This window comes from Caretta caretta, chromosome 8, assembly GCF_965140235.1.
Source record: "Caretta caretta isolate rCarCar2 chromosome 8, rCarCar1.hap1, whole genome shotgun sequence".
Lineage (NCBI taxonomy): Eukaryota > Metazoa > Chordata > Testudines > Cheloniidae > Caretta > Caretta caretta.
Genome location: NC_134213.1, coordinates 74,127,965 through 74,151,710, shown reverse-complemented (window position 1 = coordinate 74,151,710; position 23,746 = coordinate 74,127,965). Strand labels below are relative to the sequence as shown.

The 23,746-nt window shown below is 43.4% G+C and overlaps 1 protein-coding gene across 2 annotated transcripts in view; it reads left to right on the top strand.

Annotated features, from left to right (window-relative positions):
• Positions 1-11,683: 11,683 nt before the first annotated feature.
• The window catches only part of SLC44A3 (solute carrier family 44 member 3), a 74,224-nt gene continuing 62,161 nt past the window's right edge, over positions 11,684-23,746 (top strand). The window contains exons 1-4 of one of the 2 annotated variants that reach the window (XM_048862170.2): positions 11,684-12,153; positions 13,315-13,422; positions 16,983-17,125; positions 17,985-18,043. In XM_048862170.2, coding sequence (XP_048718127.2) covers positions 12,127-12,153; positions 13,315-13,422; positions 16,983-17,125; positions 17,985-18,043 — 337 coding nt within the window. In that variant the 5' untranslated portion in view covers positions 11,684-12,126. Of the gene's footprint in view, positions 12,154-13,314; positions 13,423-16,982; positions 17,126-17,906; positions 18,044-23,746 lie in introns of both variants that reach the window. The other variant, XM_048862169.2, reaches the window with a different exon arrangement.

Sequence of the window (23,746 nt, the reverse complement as noted above, 5' to 3'; positions counted from 1 at the left end):
GCACTCATTAGTAAGTGTTGTAGGCTCAAACTCATAGTGTAGTTTGACTTGGAATGCTGATATAATAAAATCTATAAAACATAAAAGGAACACCTTGCACAAGGTTTTCCTATCTCAATTTATTTGATGAGATGGGCTTTTCAAATATGAGGAAAACAATTTGGGTTTCATTCGTCTGTCACTTACGCAGTGTAAATCTGGAGTAACTTAATTAAAATCAGTGGAGTTATCCTCGTGTAAAACCAGCATAAGTGAGAGCAGACACAGGCCCCTTATGATCAAAACTGCACTTTCATCTACTTAAAGAAAATTTTGTTAGCTAGCACCATAAACCACAGGACTTTAAAGACCATGCAAAAAGGCCAGGTTCCTACACCCAGAGGACTTACATTCTCATTCAGACCAATATGCGACTCAGCACAACAGGTCTATCTACCTAGGCAGGTATACGTTGCTCATTAATACATTGTCCAACACCAGTTCAGTATGAAACAATGCAAAGACATAGGGCAAATTCACTTTTGCCAGGCAATGATGTTCACAAACAAAGATCCACATGTCTATACCCAGTCAAAAAGAATGTACCAGTTCCAAACTGAGGGCCTGATGCTGCAAGCTCTAATGTAAGTAGTTTCATTGACTTCAATGGGATAATTTGTCTAAGGACCTCTCACGTGACTAAGGGTTTGCAAGATCAGGCCCTAATTCATAATTAACTTTTTGGCAGAAGTCAGAGATAAAATTAGAAGAGGTGTGTTTTTCTATACCTTATCAATAAACATCTGAAGTATCAAAGCTATCAGTAAGCTTTGAAAAAGCTGACTGATAATGTGCTTCACATTTTCATAAGGGCCCAATCCTACAAGTTGCTAAATACCTCCTTTAGGGACTGGTTCAAAGCCCACTGAAGTCCAGTAGAAAGATTCCCATTGACTCCAGTGGGCTTTGGATTAGGCCCTTAAGGTGCTGAGTACCTATATCTCTTACTGGCTTTGCCCCATACTAGGTGTTCAGCACCTTGTAGGATTGGACACACACTCAGATACATTTATTTTGTGTTTCTGAATGTGCATAATTTCCTCTTCCAAAAGAGAAAAGGGATTGGCAGCAGTGATATTTTGTAGTTACTATATTACTTGAAATTGCACCTCACTGGGATATCAGGAGAGAAAGTTATAGTATTTTAACTTAATATTTTTCTTAAACTCGTACCAACTATGCAGTTGAGCCTGTGGAAAGATAAACCGGGACAAAAGCATAATAAAAGTTAGTGTACAAATTCAAACGTTATTGATGTCTATTCCAACAGGGACAGTAGCACAAAACATCTTCACAATTCATACAGTTCTGCCAATCAAATAAAAGTCAGGCATTTACAAAGAGAAACTCAATGCATCAGATGATTTACTATCCATTTCCCTACTCCAGAAGGATTCCAGTTAGGTATTTCTATATATTTATTCAATATAATACCTAAATGGAACCCTTCTGGGGTAGAACAGGTAGCAGGTTAAGTTGTGCCAAATGGCAATAGTTCCCGTATAATGAGGAGTGAGGACATGTTTTATAATAACCTGCACCATATTATATAGTCTATAGTTGTGCCAAGTTGTACATAGTTATTTAGACATACATCCATTCTAAACTATTTTAAAATTTTGCATAGGTTATTACAAAACATGTCCTCATTCCTCATCGTAAAGGAGCTATTGCCATTTGGCACAATTTAATGTGCTGCTTGTTGGAAATCATATCTGTCTGTACAAGTGCTACAGAGACAGGCAGCCTGCCCATCTGCAAACAGCACATATATTTTCTTAGTTAACCTAATATATATATTATCTGTTATTAGGTTAGTAACTAGTATAGTCCCTAGGCTGAGGATCTATGCTGTGCTGGCAGGAGGTGACTAGGTCTGTGCCTCTAAACTTTTTTTCCCATCTACATCCACAAGAGAGCCAAAAAAATCATCTTGAAACCTATGAAATTTTCAAAGGACAATTTTACGTCTGTTTTGTGGGTCATAGATCAAAAAAGGTGTGGGACTTGGGGGGTGGAAGGGGAAGGGAGATGGGAAGAGCTGTATTGTGCCAGCTGATAGTGTGCCTCTCCCACACAAAGGAAATTAATTCTGTGCCTCAGCCATAGAAGATCCTCTCCACTCCCCACCTGTTTTCCCCTCCCATCTGCTCCAGCCCATCCAGATATTCTCTCTCCCTCAAAACTCTGCCTTTACACTCCTGGATTGGGGGAGGGCTGGTCTGTGTTTTCTCTTCCTCCCCCATTTGCGTCCAGGCACTTTGTTCCTCCTTCCTGGGTGCAGCCCACAGGGAGGGAGTGCCCAGTGTTGCTGCAACAATACAGCTCTCCTGAGACTGCCCTCCTATTTCCCCTCTTGATTCTATTGCATGCCCCCACAGTAAGGGTCTGCCTATCCGCAGCCACCTGAGCCCCTTTGACAACCTCCCTGGGGGTTGCAATCAACAGGTTGGGGAATCCTGAATGGACGAGGTGATCAAAACTCAATATCAGTGTATCAATTTGAGTATTTATAGTAAGAAAGGAAAGAAAAAAGACAAGCTGCCACCAAAACATCACTATATGTTGCCAGGGCTTTTATTTTTTAAACAAACACTTTGTGAAAATGTAATTTACATGCTTCCAAAGCCCCACATGGAGGAAACAAAGTCTAGATGCATTCCTTCATGCTATGGGATGTGATAAATACAGGGAAAATGGTCCTAAGCAGCCACCAAAGGAATCAGCAAAAATCAGTTGCACGGTTGTCCTATAACTAAAAATCAAGCAAAACTGTACTTAAAACCACTTGGTGATATTTAAGCAACCACTTTGAAGGGAGTTAGTGCTTAGTCCTTAGTGCTGATATCACTGTAATTACATAATATGACATCCGATGAAGTGAGCTGCAGCTCACGAAAGCTTATGCTCTAATAAATTTTTTAGTCTCTAAGGTGCCACAAGTCCTCCTTTTCTTTTCATAATATGACTGATGAACCTGCATTACACTGACACCTTCTGGGGGAAATCTGTAACCACAAAATTGTAGGCAGACAAATTTCAGTGATTCTACCAGTGCACCAGTCCAAAGTCAGAACTCCAACCTAACTCTTTGGATTCAACATAGCTACATTTCATAGATACACATAAGTTAGTTAAACCCACTTGATTAAAATGAATTGCTCTTAAGAGAAGGAAATTACTTATGAAAGTTCTTATGTTTGGACAAAGGGCTTCCCCCATCTTCGATAAGATTAATTTGTTCTGTTACTCAGTAATCACCTGCCAGCCATTTTGTTTAAAGCTTGCTCAGTTCAGGCAGATTCCTTTGAAGTGAACACAGAATTGGTACAAATGCTGGTTGCTATGATTTCCATCCAGTTAATGGACTAGAAAGCCTCAGTCCCTTTCACACATCCAGATGTGAGTGTGTATCCATAGGTATATTGTTATAGAGGCTAGATCATACTAATGTTGCTCTTACTAGCTGGCTGCCCGATTTGTCCTTGTCCCAAGTCACTTTCCCATATCGCCCTTGTTCTAAAGGGCTTCTTCCATTCCCCCCTCCTTTTATATAATTTACAGAGCAAAGTGGCTTACTGGGAACCTAATGAAATTCCCAATCTTCACTGTATTTGTGGGTCAGTTTCCTTGAAGCTGAGAACAATTCACTTCCATATCCGTTGGTATGGCCAGGCAGAAATAGCAAACAGAGCACCAGCCTAGTTCTCTGGACTTGAGATGGATATTGATATTCTTAACATTTGGAAAGCTTAAAATTAAAGCACTTTTTTCCTGGTGCCATAAGTGTAATTTATCATTAAAGATATTTCATATACTCTAAATCTGACATTTTGCAACGCTACAGGATCACTCTAATTGTCTAGGGTTGTAATTAACATGACATCTAAGGCAGAGAGCAGTAACCCTGAGACACTAACTTCCTTAGAATGTTACAAAGGGCTTGAAGTGAGTCAATTATAAAGCTAAATCACTTTCAGTAAAATGGATGTATTCCAACAGTGTCTTAGGTCCAAATGGTGCCCCAGTGGTTTGCATGGTGAAGAGGGCTACCTCATGAGTGAATTTGCCTTTGCCTATGTAGAAACAGGAAAGAAAAAATAAACGTCTACAGCACAGTATCCCCCACTGCTTTCCTGAATTTCGCTGCTGCAGGCCACTGGGGGCTGTGGGAAGCGGCACGGGCCGAGGGATGTACCGGCCACCCTTCTAAGCTAAGGGATTTTGCAAAAGGAATTTTGTCTTTCTTGTATTTTTTCTAGACGGACAAATTAAATATGACTAAAGGAAATACAATAGCTTGTCTATAGTCTTGCACTCTCCCACTTTCAAAATAAGCAGTAAAACCTGGAAAAAGATTAGCTTCTCTTTGAATAATAAATTTTTAATGAAAGTTCACAAGGTAATGTTAACGAGTGTGCATTTAAGAGGGTGCTAATATTTTAAAAATGTATTTCCTCACGGAAAATTATCAAGGAGAAAGTTAATAACAATTTGTGACTTATCTTGACACAAAGGTTACTAATATCCTGTGTCTGATATAGCTATGTATGTTTTATTTTGCCTTTCTTCCTCAGGTTCCAATTTTAGATTTCATAGCAGGCATGACCTTTTTTTTTTTTTTTTTTTTTTTTTGAGCAACATTCCTGAAGTATGTTACATTTTTTAGGTGAAGAAAGGAGAATAGCAATGGAACAATGATTTTTCAATAAGTGCCTAATTCAAAGCTAACTGAAGTCAATGGAAAGACTCCCAAATCAGTAAATTAGGGCCTGCTCTGGTAAACACTACAGAACATAGTGCTTACTTGACTTAAATCATGGTAGCAAATACTCTACTTGGCAGTAAGTACTTGCAGAATGAGACCTCACATTTGTATTTGCAGGTAACTAAATGAAAAATTTTAACTATAGTATTTCCCAGAATTTTAAACACAATCAGAGAAATCATTTATTGTGTTATCAATTTAGTAACAGATGATGTGTAATTTTATTCTATGCCACCTAGTGGTGGTCTAATTCATTGCTTAGAAATATAACAATTTTTCATCATGATGAAGTACAGGTATAGGGTAATGAGGTTTGGATTATCAATTAGCAAGCTGTTACATTTTAGAATCTCAGCATGTTGTTGTTTGTTGTCTTCTCCAGTATCATAGAATCATAGACTTTAAGGTCAGAAGGGACCATTCTGATTGTCTAGTCCAGGGGTCAGCAACCTTTCAGAAGTGGTGTGCCGAGTCTTCATTTATTCACTTTAATTTAAGGTTTCACGTGCCAGTAATACATTTTAATGTTTTTTAGAAGGTCTCTCGCTATAAGTCGATATATTATATAACTAAACTATTGCCGTTATGTAAAGTAAACAAGGTTTTCAAAATGTTTAAGAAGCTTCATTTAAAATTAAATTAAAATGCTGATCTTACGCCACCGGCCCGCTCAGCCCATGGCCAGCCTGGGGTTCCGTTGACCTAGGCTGGCAGCAGGCTGATCGAGGCCTGCAGACAGGACCCCAGACCGGCAGTGGGCTGAGTGGTTCAGCCCGCTGCCACTCAGCCCGCTGCCGGTCTGTGGTTCGGTCCGCTGGCCCCTGCCAGCCAGGGTCCCAGCTGCTGGCCCCGCTCAGCCAGGGTCCTGGCTGCCGGCCCCGTTCAGCTCGCTGCCGGTCTGGGATCCCAGCCCTGCCCACATAGAGTGGGTACCTACCCTCTCCCTAGTTCTAGCCCATTCTCTTCCTCTGTCTCTGCACTGAGCTGAGGGTGGGAGTGCACTGAGCACAGGGCTGGGGGTGAAGGAGCAGGCTGGGGAATGGGGTGTAGGGTCTGGCCAGGAGCTAGAATGAGGGAGGGGGCTCAGGGTTGGGGCAGGAGGTTTGGGTGTGGAGTGCTTACCTGGGCAGCTCCCGTTTGGTGCTCAGGGTGGGGATGGGAATGTGGGGGGTGCAAGAGTCAGGGCACGGGGTGTGGGGGGGCTGGGTATGTGTGGGGGGTGCAGGAGTCAGGGCAGAGGTCTGGGGGCATGTGAGGGGGGTGCAGGAGTCAGGGCATAGGGTGTGGGGGGCTGGGTATGTGTCGGGGTGCTGGAGTCAGGGCTGGGGTTGTGGGGGGTGCAGGGGTCAGGGCAGGAGGTTGGGGTGTGTGGGGGTGGAGGGGTCAGGGCAGAGGGCTGGGGGTGTGGGCTGGGGTCGTGGGGGTGCTCCCTGCCCAGAACGGCTCACGGCAGGGGCTGGAGGAGATATGCCCTGATGCCACCCCCCTTCCCCAAGGCCCTGTCTTCACCTCTTCTCCGCCTCCTCCCTGGAGCGGTGAGCGCCCTGCAGCTCTGCTTCTCCCCCTCCTCACAAGGGCCATCAGCTGATGGGCGGCAGAGAGGGAGAGGAGGAGGGGCAGGCCGGGGCAGGCAGGATTTTTAATGGCACGCTGCTGCCTGCCGGAGTTCAGCGGGGCTGGCAGCTGGGACCCAGCAGGCAGCAGCATGCCATTAAAAATCAGCTTGCGTGCCGTCTTTGTCATGCGTGCCATAGGTTGCCGACCCCTGGTGTGGTCTGACCTCCTGCACAACGCAGGCCACAAAATCTCACCCAACTCCTCCTGTAACAAACCCCTAACCTATGTCTGAGCTACTGAAGTCCTCAAATCGTGGTTTAAAGACTATAAAACTTTTTACAAATTATGAAAACAGCAGACAATAAATGGACTATATATATTTGGAAAACTACAAATTGATGAAAATAAGAATTGTTGACTGATAACTGCATTATTTAGCACATCATTTGTAAGACATTTTTAATTAAAATTATTTCCATTGAGCAGGAGTTATGGTTAGAAAGTAAAACACCCTTTATTCAAGATTGTAGCACCTATTAGCAAAAGCTATATCTATGGTCAAGCTTTCATGAGCTGTTACTAGATCAAAGTTGGTTTTCCCTAGAAAAGGGCCAGGGCAATGAGGTTGCAATCCATATGTCAAACACCATATGTTTTGCAGGTGACTGTGTCCAGGAATTTAGTTTAACCTACCACATAGATAGGGGTCAATTTCAAAATTCAGACATGGACCTGTGTTTGCATTCCAAACCACCTGAATGTTTGCCCGGAGTCAAATCAGGGTTTTAGCTTTGGCTCCTCCTCTTCCCAAAACATTCAGAAACAGCCTGGGAAAATACAACTTCTGTTAATTTAATTGGAAACTAATCAGTCAGTCTCACAAACCATGAATCAGATCAAATGTTGTGACACACACAAAGAGTTAAATAAAAACAGGCCTGGTGGCTAACAGAGCAACTAACCTTTGTGACTTACAAAGCCAACAGCCACAGGTCCCCCTGATTTGGGGAATTAAAAGTTCCCTAAGTTTCTCCCTCTGGGCATGGGCATTGCTGCCTCACTCTAGGTGTCTATCTCATGCCTATGCCTCAGCACAATCTACAAACCAGGGGAAGATAGTCCTGTTGGGCCCATACAATAGGTGTACTCTGCACATACCTACTGGATTGGGCCCATTCAGAATCAAGAAGGAGATGGTAACCCCTTATAACTTTTAACCCAGTAGTTATTAGAGCACTTGCCTTCCATATGGAAGACCTGGATTCAATTGCCCCTTCTGCCTGATGGGGAGAAAAGAGTTGAACCAGAGTCTCCCACCTCACAGGTAGGTGCCTTAACCACCAGGATAAAGTATAGAGTAATTCTCTCTCTGGCCTAATGACTATTTAAATATTTATCCAAAGTGTAATAGCCACCATCACTTTCTCCTCCATCCCCCTTGTGTATAGTTAGGCAGGTGCCTAACTCATTCTTGCAAGAAAGAGCTTAGGCACCTAAGCCACCTGAATCCAAGAGAAGGGTTCCCAGCTCTGGATCACAAGCAGATATAGGTGCCTCCCTGTAGCCTGGATTTAGGCACCTAACTTCTATGAGGGGGCGGAACTTAGTACATACCCCTTTCATTTGCAACTGCCATTGGCTAGCTTAGGTGGCTCCTCACCTAGCGTGCTGGCTTTGGTGGATCACATTATTAGGCGCCTATCTCTCCGCATGCAATGTGTAGGGAGCCTACGTGCCTAACTCAGGCTTTGTGGGCCCCACTGTTGTTTCATTAATTTTCTAGGCACCTGAAAATTAGGTGTTGCAACACTGAGTACTGCCCCGTATAAGTCCCTTTGTGGATAAGGCCTTGAACACCTACATCAGCACAGCAAGGTAGGGATGCTGAGTCTGCTCTCATTACATTTCTATAGCTTCTGATGTAGAGTCATAGAACCTAGCTTACTTCAGTGAAACAATGGGAAAGCAAACAGATTTTTCACAGAATACTTTAGTAGCATCCTGAAGTTAAGCAGGTAGACAAATCTTGTAGAGTTTAAAAAGAATACTGCATGACCAAGTGTCAATGCACCTGCAATGTTTTGGGTGCAACCCAGACCAGCAAGAGGTTGCATCACTCCCTGTCTTGTAGTCCTGGGTGCCTTAAATACTCTGCTGCTGTGGCTCACATCCTGTGGATCAAGCCCTAATATAATAACCTAAATAATTTCCATGCCATTTAGTTTACAAAATGCAAGCCTGACACATCAAACTGATGTGATAGTTGGCATTTTGACAATACATAGATAATTACCAAATGTATGTAAGTGGGTTATTCATAGAGAAATAGGAAACATTTTGTATTTCAAATATCTCTACAAATTCTGTGTTTTAAACTAATGAATAAACTAATTGTAACTTCAAAACACCCTATCCAGACTAGCCAGTGTACATCTGTAAACTCTGGGAAGCACAACTGTGAATGAATTCAAAGTTAGCTCAAAGTTTAGCTCTCCAGAACTGCACTTCCAATGGCCACCAGGCTGCCAATCAGTTACTTGTTCTGAAATAAAAGAACAAGCTTCTTGCTGTAAACAGCCATTCAATTTCTAATAGTTATCCCATGGTTTAATACAGAATATCACATTCAGACTGGACAGTAACTCTTTCTGCAACTTTACTGGCACCTTTTTAACATAAACTGATCCAGAATGCTGCAATGAGATTATTTCTGACACATGCTGCAATGTCACATTTGGATATCAAATTGGATACTGGATTCGGATACTGTTAAGACATGTGCCGTAAGATTGAACTGAGAACCTCCCTTGTCAAATGAATTTTTAAAAGGATTCCCAGTCTTTGCACTAGTCAAGAAAGTGATTTGATTTATTCAAACAAAACCATTTTGAGGCTTTGGAAAAGTGAAATACCCCTTTGCTATTCCAAAAGGATTCAGGAAATTTCCCATAGTTTTCCTTCTCAAATGGGCATATTTTTCCTTTAACAATCTTCTTATCCTGGGTCCACTTACATGATTCAATAGCAGGTGTATAGCAGCTCCACTGCATCCATCTCTTATGAGAAATGCTTATTCAGGCTCGATATTGAGCTGCATGTTCTTTGGTATTATATCTATGCAACAACTAAAGTGAGACTGAGCCATCTCATTTGGGCTAGATATTTTCACCTCTTAGCTATTATTATTTTTATGTTTCTTTTGTGAACATCTATTAATTATATTGATACCCATGGCCTGGTTCACTCCGCATCGCAGAAAAAAAAAGCAAGGGGATTCTCTGAGGACCTCTTTACCTCTTCCCTCTCTGTTACTAGTGATATCTGCTCCTACACCATGTGAAATAGGCTACAGGCCCTGGCTCAAAATCTGATGGCTTCCCATTTGCAAGACCTTTGTACCTGTGCCTTTGTACTGGCTCAACAACTCCTGGTTGCTGTTCCCATAGGACCCTGATGTTTGAGTTCTATGGGTAAGAAAATGCAATCTAGAGTTTAGCAGTGTAATGTAGGTAGAGAGAATATAATTACTTACATTGAAATTTAACCAGGCTGCTGGGACTCCTCATGTGTGTAGGTGTTTTCAGGATCAGGCTTTTAAATGTCTTACTGGGGTACTACATTATGTTATTGTTTAAAAGATTTATTCATTAGTAGACCCAGCAAGATTAGTTACAGGTTGCTAGGCAACATGAGTTCCATTACCTGAGTTATTTATCTTGAATCTTATCCTAGTAGTTCTGTACATTTGGATATGACCACCAACTGTGGAAAAAACCCTCCTTTGTTTACTTTCCCTCCAACAATACTGTTATCAAATTTAATTCAAATTTTACAGGCATAAGGTACAATTTCATTTTAATAACAGGACATTTTTTTCTCATGTAATGCCAATGGAGATTATGAAATAAAAGAATAACATTTAACAAGTGGACAAACTCCATTTATGTGAGAAAAATACAGCGTTGGGCTGACTTCTCACCAGAAGACAAGTTCATTTCATAATCCTATTCTTAGATGTTTTCATCAATGCATAATTTTGTCAGTTTCTGTGCAGCACTTGTAGCTAAGGTAAATCTCCTTTTAACCTTGTCCCTGATAGAACCTGTCAGCACTAATCAAGCTTCCTAGGAACACAAAAGATTCTCCTTGTTTTATGACTTCACCACTACTACATTTTAATACTTTATCTATTGTCCATTTTCCACATGCAACAACTTCATCTTCTTGGCATTTATTCCAAGTCCAAGTCAATGACACCAATTTTCCATAGTAGCAAAAAATATCATCATTAATTCAAATATGTCTGCTAATTGAAGGATGTCATCTTCATAAGATAAGGAATTTAACTCTAGAAAAAAATTAACATTTGATACCAAAGTACAAATTTATCACACCAATGTTCTAACAGATTACTCCATGGTCTGGAAGTAGCTGAATTAAATGAAACAGATATCAAAAGGCTGGAGGCAGTAGAGATGAGAGTTCTTCAAAAGATGTCAGGTATAAAGTGGAATGACTTTAAGACAAGGGAAGAAGTTAGGAGAGTAGGATGTGAAATCAGTATGGGATTGGCTACAATCAAAAAGATTATGATGGTGGGAACACAGCAGAAGACAAATAGATGTTAGGATGCCAAAGAAAATAATACAAAAATAGCCAATGTCAGTCTGAGCCAGAGGGTGACCATCCTCTAAATGGCAGGACATCCTACCCAGGGAGGGACATGACCAGGTTGGGCTTAATGGAGGAACAGGTCATGGACAGCATATGAACTTCTACCATTTGAACTGTTTCGTGAAACCATTTGCGCAAAGTCCTGTGTGGACATTCTTTGTTCAGTTCAAGAGTGGCTTATTTGGTTTAGCTTTGCCTGTAAATTTACTAATGCAAGCTAAACTAATAGAAGCCTGGTTTAAACTAGGCTTGTCTAAACACAGTTTTTTACCCTGATGTTACTATACAAACTATACAGTGTATGTAACTTTAGAAACTGTTACAGTTAAAGTGAACTGATATAGTTAAACTAGTGCAACCCCCAGTGCAGATGCACTTAATCTGATATAGAAGTATTTGCACTGGGAGGCACGTTTTGATCCACACTAGGGGGTTGCACTGATTTAACTGTATCGGTTTCTAAATGGATGCAAAAACTGTATGTAGACGAGGCTTAAGAGGTCTTTTGCAGAGGTTTAAGTTCCTCAATTTAACATCTCATTTTAAAGGGTTGAACTCGGATACGCCCCGAAGGGGGCGAGGAGCACGCACGTCTGTACTGGGGCTTTGCTCTGATTTCAGCCAGACTCTGGTGTCGCCGGCGGCGCCTGTACAATGCAAACCCTTAGCCAGGGAAGCGACTGTGTGAAGCTTGTACCCCAGCAGGGGAGTAAGCTCTGCCCGCAGATGGCACCTTTCCCGCCCACGCTCGGGCTGGCACCTGTGCAGCTACCGGAACTGGGGACACGCTCCCCGCCTTGGCTCCCCGGGGGAAGGGGTGCGGGGGAAAGGCTCGCAGTGCGCGCCAGGCGGAGGTGCCCCTTGCCCGGGGGCTGGGAGCCGAGCAGCGGCCCTTGCAGGAGGCGAGGTGAGGCGAGCCGAGCAGGGGTCCTCCCCGCGCTGGGCTGGAAGGAGGGAGGAGGGGCCGTGTCTCTGCACCGCATCGCCGCCGCTGGACGCCTGGCAGGCGGGCGGCTCTGAGCGCGGCCCTCCACTTCCTGCACCGCTCCAGGCGGGACCCCGCGCGCGGCGCCCCCTCCCTGCTCGGCATGGCGTGCTGCTGGGGCGAGTACCAGGTAAGACCCCGCTGTCCGGGCGGGGAGGGCGCCCGCGGCCGGCAGCAGCTGCTGCCCCCCCGACTTCCCCAGCTCCTCCGTGGGACGCACCAAGGGCCTGGGCTGCACTGACCAGCTGCGAGCCCCGTGGGGGAGCGACAGGCTGGTGGCCCGCCCGCAGTGTGGAGCTGCTGCCTTTCCCGCCCGGGGGGTAAAGTCTCCCCCTCCTGCTGCAAGAGCGTCTGTGGCAGGGTCCAGGGAGGAGGCTGCGAGCCCGGGGCACCCACCTCACGTCCCCTGAGGTGGCGAGTACGGGAATCCCCTGCTCAACGCACTCCCTGTCTCGTCGCCGCTGGCTCGGCAGCGGCCCTCGCTCCCCAACCAGGGACGGCATTTCCCTCCCCCCTTTTTCTTTCTGTGCGGGTTTAGCTCTTGCTAACGGAGATCCCATTTACCTGGAGCTTCGGGGTCTTTGGGTGGCTTCCTCCCCCTCTAGGACTCTCACAACCCCTCGCTAGTAGTCCGAGATGGGAAAGACCTGTTAGGAGCCAGATTCTGATGTCTGCTACAGCCATGCCAGTCCAGAGTAACTCCATTGACGCTGGCGTGATTGAGATCAAAGTTGGCGCTAAATCGAGTCCATCCCCTGGCTGGCACAGAATACAGCCCCCCGATAGAGCTGTTGTCGGATACTAAACTGATCGATATGACACTTCAGTGAGTCCAAATGCTAAGAAGCAGCAAACTCGATCACTACATCGGGGAAAAAGTATTTAGAAAAAAGGAGGAGAGAATGTGCTGGCTTAAAGTTGTTCGACAATTCTTCTTCGCCCAGTATAGTCACATAGAAGCACCTCTCAGGGTACTCGTGGGCCAGGTCTTCTGCAGGAGTAGGTAGTAGTCTCCGGATGTTGGTGTCCGTGTGAATAGCTATCATTTGTCTGGATGTGTCCCATTTTCCCTGCACTCTAAAGTAGTTTCCATTATTTGGAGGACAGTTAGGTGATTTAAAATTGCAATATTGTGCACTACACGTAAAATAAATTTGCTATCCTTAAGAATACACACATTACCAAATGTTTGACATTTTGTGCACACTAAGTTACTCTTTCACTGCTTTTCAGATGTTTGAAACTGAGTACTATAACTTTAATTACACTTAAAATTTATTTTTAATTTTAGGTTTCTGTAGATGGGATTTCTGGACAAAGAGAATGGAGACCTCTAATTTATAGAAAATGCACAGATGTACTCTGGTTGATTTTATTCTTTCTTTTTTGGGCTGGTTTGGTAAGCATGCTATCTGTTGAAAGAGAAATCTTACGTAGAACTACTGTAAGCTTAAAGTGATTCTGAATCAAAATTCAGGTGACCTCACTGCAGAAATTATAGGGCCTCGATTTTGTGGTCAGATAGGAGAACTTTGTGCTTGCACAAAGCCACAATGAAGTCAGTTTAGCTCCACACAGACCCTTCGACCAGGTGCTTGCAAGGATCCAGTGGCAAGATCATCATCTTGTACTTAGAACAAGCTGTTTGGGGCAGAGTCTGTCTTTTTGTTATGTTTATGTACAATGTCTAGGACAGTGGGGCCATTAGGCATTACCACAATGCAAATTAGTAATCATAGCCTATTCAATTTTCTGACATCTTTTTAAAAAAATTACAATTAATGCAAAAGAACTCTGCATAAGTCTCTGGCACACTTTATAAACTAAACTGACTTGAGAAGCAGGATGAGTTTTGTATGCCACCCTGCGTTTAATGCACATGTAGATATAAGACATGTCAAACCATGGTGGTATCCAGCAATTTTGTTCGTTCATTATTCTTATTGCTTACTCTCTGTGATATTATTTTATTATTCACATTTGAATTATGATTTCCTTTAGTTTGAAACAAATTTGTGGTGACATCCAGTGTTTATTCACACTGGCTGTGTTTCAGGTGGTTTCATGATCTGGAAGTGCACGTTATTGACGCATACACGTTGGCATACCCTTTTGTAATCATTTAATGTTTGCAGCCAGCCATTTATTAGTAGTAGTTGTAGATCAGATTCAGTGTGCTGAGCTTTTGTCTTAGTTTGAAATCTATGTGGAAGCAGTATGGGCTAGCTTAGCAAATAAAGTTCTGTTGGACTTATAACTTCCATCTGTCAGAATTTTTCATATTTAGAAGTAGGGTCACAAAAGGCTACTGCATCTCTTTTTGCTACTTTTGAGGTAGCTGTCTGATTGCTGGAATTATATTTACTGTATAAATAAACTGGATCTAAAAATATTTATTGTGACAGAGTTGAGATGCACATATACACAGCAACCTTAACTATGGAGTCACTACAATGCCATATTAAGAGAAATTAATATATAAAAATTCAGGCATGACAATAGTCAAGTGATATAGATCAGAGGTTCTTAACCATTTTCTTTCTGACCCCCCCCATGCTATAAAAACTCCAAGGGGAGGGGCTTGGGTATAGGTATAGTTTGACTTCTGGTTGGGGGAGGCATGGCCCTGCAGGGCTTGAGCCAAGTCTGTACGGTGGGCCCTGGGGAGGAAGCGCCACCTCCACCCCCTGACTCACCTTAGCAGGCCACCCAGCCTGTCTGGGTTGGGGGGAAAGTGCAACCAAAAATGTATAATTCAAAGGGGGGGTGGGGCTCAGCTCAGAGCATATGATAACTGCTCAGGATGCAGGCAGGGGACATCTAGGAGTGTGTGCAGCTGTAGCTCAGGGAGAGGGGTAGCTAGGGGCTTTGTGTGGGCAGGGTTGTGGCTCGGTGCAGGGGGGATAGCTAGAGGCTGTGTGCGGGCAGGGGGTAGGTCAGAGTGCAGGGTGAGGTAGCTAGGGGCTGTGTGCAGGCAGAGGGGTAGCTCAGGGTGCAGGGTGGGGTAGCTAGGGGCTGTGTTCGGGCAGGGGGTAGCTCAGGGTGCAGGGTGGAGTAGCTAGGGGCTGTGTGCAGGCAGGGGTGTAGCTCAGGATGCAGGGAGGGTATAACTAGGGGCTGTGTGCAGGCAGGGGTGTAGCTCAGGGTGCAGGGAGGGTGTAACTAGGGGCTCTGTGTGCAGGCAGGGGTGTAGCTCAGGATACAGGGAGGGTGTAACTAGGGGCTGTGTGCAGGCAGAGGGGTAGCCCAGGGGTGCAGGGTGGGGTAGCTAGGGGCTGTGTGCAGGCAGGGGTGTAGCTCAGGATGCAGGGAGGGTATAACTAGGAGCTGTGTGCAGGCAGGGGTGTAGCTCAGGGTGCAGGGAGGGTGTAACTAGGGGCTGTGTGCAGGCAGGGGTGTAGCTCAGGGTGCAGGGTGGGGTAACTAGGGGCTGTGTGCAGGCAGGGGGGTAGCTCAGGGTGCAGGGAGGGGGTAGCTAGGAGCTGTGTGCAGGCAGAGGTGTAGCTCAGGATGCAGGGAGAGGGTAACTAGGGGCTGTGTGCCAGGAGGGCCCCTCTCCTGTGGTCGCTGCTCCCTGAGGGCTCTGCTGGCCCCAGAGCTGGGTTCATCCACCCGGGCAGCTCTTACTGGCAATGCAAGCAGCTGAAGGGGGCTGAGGAGCAACTGCAGCCCCAGGCACCAGCAGCAGCAGAAAGAGGAGATGGGAGAGTGCCACAGTTGTCCACTGCATGGGACCAGCCAGAGCAGCAACCGCCCCACACTGCCCGCCTCTGGCTTCCGGCCTCTGATCTGGCCAGGGGGCAGAACCTCAAATGGGGGGAGAAGTAGTGTGGGGGGAGTATGGAGCTGCCTATGGGACTGCCTCGCTCTGGCACTGCAGTTTGGGTGGGGCAACGCCTCCCTATGCTGCCCCAACTCCACCCGTGGGCTCGGAGCTTGCGGATCCCCCTGAAACTGGGCTGTGGACCCCCCAGTTGAGAACTGCTGATATAAATCACTAGACTCTGAACACCTAAGTACAAATCTGATTACTCATATGATTAAAGTAATGAACGCACTTAATTCCTTGCAGGATGAGGCTCAGTTCTGTGCAGACTAATTACATTTTTAAAAAAAAAAAACCCAAACTCCTTAAAAGAATATTTAAGTTGAAAGTCAAGCATGCAAAAGTTAGGAAATGCCATAAGTAATGTTGCCTGTGCAACCTTAATTTGGTGTTTTTATGCATATGTATTATGCTACAGTCTTTAGTTACATGATCACATACTATTTTTTTTTGTGTTGGAGCCCAGCCTCCTTCAGTGAATCGCTAGTTAATCAATATTTCTCTTTTATCCTTCTCATTCAATGTGTGTCCCCAGGAGTACAGTACTTTCATTTTTACATCACTTTATATATTCAGGCACAGCTCTAATTGACCTCAGTTGCTGCTGTGAGTGCTCAGAGCTTCTGCAAATCTGGCCACAGGTGTCTCACAGTGGGCACCCAGAAAATGAGGAATACACAATTACTGAACACCTGTGAAAAGTTTGGTGGAAGTGACTTGTGCAGCATTATACAGGAACTCTGATGTAGCCATGGTTAGAATGCAGTTTTCCAGGATGTTCAGCTTCTTTAAGCACAAGACCATTTTTTCTTTTCCTGTAATTTCCTGCTTCATTAACTACACACCTTCCAAGTTCTATAATAAATTTGGAAGGGTCCTAAAGACAACATACTGTGGGGCCTAAGTGGTCCAAAGGCCTTGCTCTGGCCTTCTAGGCAGGGGTGAATTTTACTCTGAAATATTCATTACAGTGTAAACAATGTTTGAAAATTTGATGCCTGGTTTTTCAAGCACTAGACAAAAATTATGTAGGTTAAACAAGGAATATTCATTGAATGGGAGAGGAAAAAAAGCATAGTATTCTGTGTATCATGAATTCAAAAGAAAAAAATAATATAACATATTTTTAATAGATGTTTATAACTGGCTATGCTGTAACAGCTGGATCTGCAGAAAGACTTGTATATGGGTATGACAGCTATGGGAATATATGTGGTAGGAAGAACACTCATATTGAAGGTGCACCTCTTTCTGGACAGGATATGACAAATAAAAAGTAAGTATATCAGATTTTTAAATGAATCAAACACTTGAGATTTGATCATTGTTGAAGGGATAAATGATCTATAGTAAATAAAACTTTGGTGCATATAGGCACTTTACTAAGGGTATGTCTTCACTACCCACTGGATCGGCGGGCAGCGATCCATCCAGCGGAGATCGATTTATCGCATCTAGTCTAGACGCGATAAATCGACCCCCGAGCTCTCTTCCGTCGACTCCTGTACTCCAGCGCTGTGAGAGGCGCAGGCGGAGTCGACGGGGGAGCAGCAGCAGTCGACTCATCGCGGTGAAGACACCACGGTAAGTCGATCTACGTATGTTGACTTCAGCTACGTTATTCATGTAGCTGAAGTTGCGTAACTTAGATCGATTACCCCCCCCCACCCCCCAGTGTAGACCAGGGCTGAGAGATACAAATAAGAGTGCAAGAATACTATACAGTAGCAATTGCAAAAATTATAGTCCTGATCCCGCCTTTGGATTCACGTACCCCAGGAAACTCCACCGAACGTAATGGCCTGCCCATGTGGGTTGACTGCATGTTTGGGGCCTATAATCTGATTTAAGATGAGGTAAAAATATAGTGTAAAATGTAGCATGTGGTAGAATCAGTTTTTAACTTTTAGCTTCAAAATCCAGGTGTTCCAATTTTGTGTGGAAGAACACATTACCGATTGTCATGTTTTGTACTGTTTTTAAAGATAGTGAGCAGGTTCAAAATGATATGAAAAATAGAAAGCTTGCCTTAAGAGAATCTTTTCCCTCCTTCCTAGACATGTGTTCTTTTTGAATTCGTGCGGTCTGGAAATTAAAAACCTTAAAATCAATTCAATCGCCTTGTGTGTATCTAGCTGTCCTCAAGAGCAACTTAACACTCTGGAAGACATCCAGCTTTTTGCAAAGAACAATGGTATGTAATAAAGAGTTTGGATTCCTTAATCTGTGTGTGGAAGAGTTATGCAGTTTTTAATCCTATAAAATGTACTCCTGTTTGAAATATGTTACATTGGATGTTTACTTTATCATTAATTTATTTAAGTCAATGGAAAGCATATTCTAGTTCATGCTTATTTAAATGTTTTAGTTATCAGAAATTTTATGGATCTCTTGTGTGTATAAAACTGTTGTATGCATTTCTGCACAGGACTGGATTGTTCAGCAGAAAGGTGGCTATTGAGGACAAACTAGTTCAGAGGAGGGGGAGTTAGTGAATGGATGCCATTTGTATGTTTCAGAAATCTGCATTGACTTTGAATTGGATCCTTCAAATTCAATTAAAACGATAGTGAAACACTGTTATTCCATCGACGTATCAGATCTGTGAGCCCTTTGTATGTAATGAGTTTTGTTTTCAGAGCCAAAGTAGAATCATTTTGATTGTATTCTGATACTCTAAATAAACATAGACAAATAGCTATTGTGCAAAAACAGTTACTTCTTTTGCATTGCTTTTCAACATTTAAATAGAGTAAGCGAAAATTGATCCCTACCTCAGCAGTACATTACACAGCTAAGACTCCATACTCAAGATACCAGAGAACCGAGAAAAAAAATTACCTGGCCTCTACCCAATGCTATCCATGTATAGAATACAAAGCTGAATGTGGAAGTCTGAAATGCTCCTTGGAGGACCCCAGCACGCACAATTAAGAAACTATTTATATACTATTCAGAGCATTTTGTAAAAAATCGCAGGGTTTGAGTTCTCTGGGCACAAGGCAGGGAAGTTCTGATTCTAAATCTGGTTCTTTTTCTTTTTTAAACAATAAACTACATAAACCTGGCCAACACTGCTCGCTGAATAGAGTGTTTGACATTTGGCAGGCAATGACTAGCGCTCTGAGAATTGTTCTCTTTGATTTTCATAGATTGGATGGCAAGAATAGCTATTTACAATGAGTTTTTTTTAATGTAATTTTGAGATTTGATTATTATTTGATACTTTTTTAATGTACATCGAGAGCTGCGTACCCCAGTGATGCTCCTTAAATAATCTCAGCATAACTGAATTGCATTACATGAAACTCCATCCACATTTAAAGAATTTGCATATCTGTCTTTAGAGAGCTGGCAATATTGCATTTTAATTGGTTTGAGTATATCCAAGCATTGCTTTTTCACTAGCATTATGATAATGTAGTGTTTTACCAGCAGAGGGCCTGAAGATACTGGACTAAAGTTCTTAGGTCTGAGGCTGGACGATATTTTATTCCATTCTAAATTGTTAAGGGCCCAATCCTGCTTCAGTTTACAAGAATAAGGTTTTTGCCATTATCTTAATGGGAAAAAACAAGACCCCCATACTTAGGTATTTAGAGTATTTGTGTGCCTCCAGTCTGGAGGATTGGTGATTGACGATGATAATGAAATACAGAAGATAAGGCAGAAATAAAGCTGTGCTTGTTTCCCTTAATAAATTCTCATAGCTTTGGAATCTACATTTTAAAGATTCGGTATTAATGAAACTGAGAATTGGAGCCAGATTCAGAGGTGACTCTAGAGGGAGCTGAAGTTGGGGTAATTCCACCATCTTCCCAACCCTCCAACATGTATATTGCTCCAACTTAAATTCTCCGTAGGCTCCCTTAGACTTGCATGTAATAATGTATAATTTACATTCCCACTTAGTATGACCCACTGAGTCTAAGGAAATGTAGATGGGTGAAACTCGTACACCGAAGAGAAGTGTTTAGCAAGAAGAAAAGCCTCCTCTCTTTCTTGACCATACACAAGGATACACCTTCTTCTGTCCCCAAAGCATTTAATTTATACCAATGTAGACTCCATTGTTTTACACATCAGCAAATGGGTGGTGATGATGCTAGTCACCTGGATTTTCAGGATGACTGTGACAACCGTAGTTTTTACTAATGGGTCTTTGTGTGACTCCATGGACCAATTTGTGAAGAACATTTATCGCGCAGGTCACAGAGCTATTTGCCTGGTTGTATTGATTGAGCGGCACATTGTTTCTGTGCCTGGGGCTGTGCTTCCAGTTGCATAGCATGATTCCTCTCAAAGTCGAGGACACATTGCCTTATGGTGTGGTACCATGCAGTATGATTTAAGCTTAAGATTCTGTCACAGGTATTTTTAGTAAAAATCCAGGACAAGATCGCAGGCAATAAAGAAAAATTCACAGAAGCCCACAACCTAAGCCCTAACTTTTACTAAAATACCCTGAGCAGAGCAGACTAACAGTAGGAGCGCTGCCAGGAGGGCTGTTGGGGGCCACTGCTATGGCAGCTGGGGGCTGGTTGCTGCTCCGGCAGCCCTGGGGCTGACTCCAGCAGCTGCTCCAGCCCCATCACTGCTCCTTGTTAGAGGGTTTATTCCTTCACCCACTTACTTCCCTGGTCCTTCTCGCATGAACAGAGAGCAACAATACCCGAAGTCCAAAGGTGCAAACAATTTGATGTTTATTGGGGTGAACTTCCAGCTAGTATGATTCCAGTTTCCTTCCTTAGTGTCCCCCTTCCCAGCTCTGACACCACAGAGCCTTACACCTGTGTCCCTGTTCCCATTCCTGCCCTTAGCCAAACATGATTCCAATTTTCCCACCCCCATTCCCTGTTCCCATTTCTCACCCACCCACTTTCAGATTGACTGCAGACTATATAGTAAAACTTGAGTTCTGCTTAGCTATACCTTAACCAATCATTTTCCTGAAATTTAGCTAACCAATCCTAACATATTGTAACATGATTATGTAACCAATTATATCCCACCACCTTAATTAGTTTACACCCAGCAAAATTAATTATACAGCAGACAGAAACAATCACAGAACCAGACAGAGATTATACAGACAAAAAATAGTAAAGTGGGAACTATAGTGACAAAACAATACAGAAGTGAGGATTTCACATCCCAGCTATTGATAAGTGAGTTCTTGCCAGACAGTATGCTATCAAACTAAGTTTTCTTTTACATTTTCTAGGCACTTCCCTTTCTCTGGAGGTGATAGGCACTATCAGGACAGGACTGTATTCCTCACAGTCCAATAGCACCTTATTTCAATGTGACTAGTTTGGAATGTGAGGAGGTGACCGTTCACTTCCCAGCTTATGGCTGCCTCTGTTGCTTAGCCAAAGGCCTTAGCCTAAGAACAGGGCCTCAGACTGTCACAGTAAGAGAAGGACCTTACACTGGCAGACAGTGATTTTGATTCTTTTTTTTATACCTCTAACTAGCCAAGTGATAAGAATACACCTAAATTCTTAGAGTATAGGCCTTTAAAGACAGGCCTGAATATCTATATCCTAACATTCCACCCCTTTTTTTTCTTTTGGGATCCTCCTGCCCAGGTATCCCTGGAAAAGCATAGGACATATGGCGACACATTTCCTGATAGGGCCAGGCATCAAGGTGGAAGGTGTGGATATTCCATTTGTCCCACTGCCCCTTGTGTTGTATAGTGCCCTGCACCTTCTCTCGTACGGGCATACCACACCTATTCCAATTAGTGTTCCAGACTTCCCATTATAGTGGGCCCGAGAAGGTTGGGTCCGGGTTGTCTAGTACACTGCAGGGTTTGGAGGGCTTATTACATTACTTATAGGTTATCTCCATATGCAGTACAGTACAAGTACAGTTAACAATACAAAATCCACAGCAACACCGAGTTCTGACCACTGCAGTATGGTCCAACATCTGAGACCCCCCCAAAACACTGCCTCTCCTCCTTTGACAGGGTCACGATCTTATGTGTCCAGTTGCTGGCAGTTGCAACAAGCTGTTCCTGCAAGTTTTGCATGCTTTTGTCCATATCATAAGTCCACTGAATGTTCCCAGAGAAATGGGATATTGTCCAAACCAGCTTGACCACTTGGTATGGAATCAGGCAGTATGCCCTGGTTTGTTTATTCACAGCAGTAAGATTCACAGATCCATTTGTGCACCAAAGTCCAGACAGCAGCGTGTGGATGGGTGTAGTTTGGTTATGGGCTGGTGTAATTGTACCCCCAGCAATATGTACATTCCCAGCAAAACACCTTATACACAGTACACCCAATTGTCCACCCCTTGCGTAGGCCATTGATTCTGCTCCTCCATAGTCATAGGAGAAGGGCACATCCAAACATCTTCTGTTGATTTACACTATTTTACACACCCCTCCATTGATTCCCAGTGAGCTCCTCCCCTTCTCATTATTTCCATAGGGCTTGTGGGGACCACCTTAGTTGCCATTCCATTTCCAGGTACTACGGTAGCTATTACACAGGTGCTGGCCTCCTCGTTGAGCATTTTGCATTCCCATACACATCTCCCCTCCCAGGTCAGCCTTTTGAAGCCATCCCCCACCCATGTCATGAGGTTTTCTGTTCATTAAAACACAGCAATGCTAGCAACAAGACAAACACCACAGACAAACACAAAACACAGATCGATGGTATTCTGGGTTATTTTTCCCGCTGGTGCTAGCTTGCTTGTAGAGTGTCTGAAAAACAAAAGAAAAAATTTCCACCCCCCTGGTGGGGACAGATTATTGCTTAATAATAATAATAATAATAATATCACTTTCTTTTAGAAATTTCCTTGCTAATTGCAGGAAAAACAGAAGAATTACCCCTTATTTTGTTCTATAGTCAGGTTAGTGAATTACCCCACTCACTGGTCATTTATGAAATTCATGGGGTGGTGTACCTCCGTTTCCCCTCTTGTACAACAGACCATGTTTGCAATAGTTTCTCTGCTGTACCAAGCTTTACAGAGAGGCTTACTAGCTTGCTTCTGGATCCAAAGCTATTACCAGCTCAGAGACTGTCTTAAAAGGGAAACATTTCACTTCCACTAGAGTTCTGATTACTTTCCACTTTCATCTACTGCTCCAAAACACACAGAGATCTGAAAAAGAAAGCACAACCTATTGTGGCTCCTTTTGGAGCCCTAATAGGATTTTAATGAAGTACCATGTTTTATTTGCATTTCTTTTACCCCTTCTCCAATATACACTGCACACGTCCTGGGAAAATGCACATTCCTTCCATATAGTTTAACCTCCATAACATTATATTAGCCATATTCATTTTACACAAGGTGTAACTGCCTCCCCCATGCCCATAGAGTTTTCATGCACACCCACCAAAGTAACAATCTGATCTCCCAGAGCCACCCCAAGGCTCAGTGTTCCCATCATTCCTCCCCTTTTCCTTTTCTTTTACCTGTGCACATGCACAAAATTCTCTTTTGCCTAACATCCCTTGCACTGTGATTACTCTTTTTTATACAACTGTACCCCGATTACACTTCCATCTTGTACAACTAGACACAATCAGGGGCAGCCAAGTTAAGTTCCAATAGAAACCCCTTACATTCCTTTAGTGATTTTGATTACATTATCCAATAGTCAGATAATTTTGATCAGATTCTCTCTCCTCCTGCTGCCTGCAGCAGTCCCTTATAGACCATTTCTGTGGGAAATGAGCCAATTTTCCTTCAGAATAGCTGTAAAGGCTTCTGGGGACAGAAGCAGAGTGGTGGTAGTAGCCACTCTACCTGACCCCCTTGGATAATTTAATTACCAAGCTTCCATCCAATGTGACTGCACAGAGTTGCACATACAGTTATATTTATATAACTGGGTTTTATCATTAAACAAAAACTTCCTTCT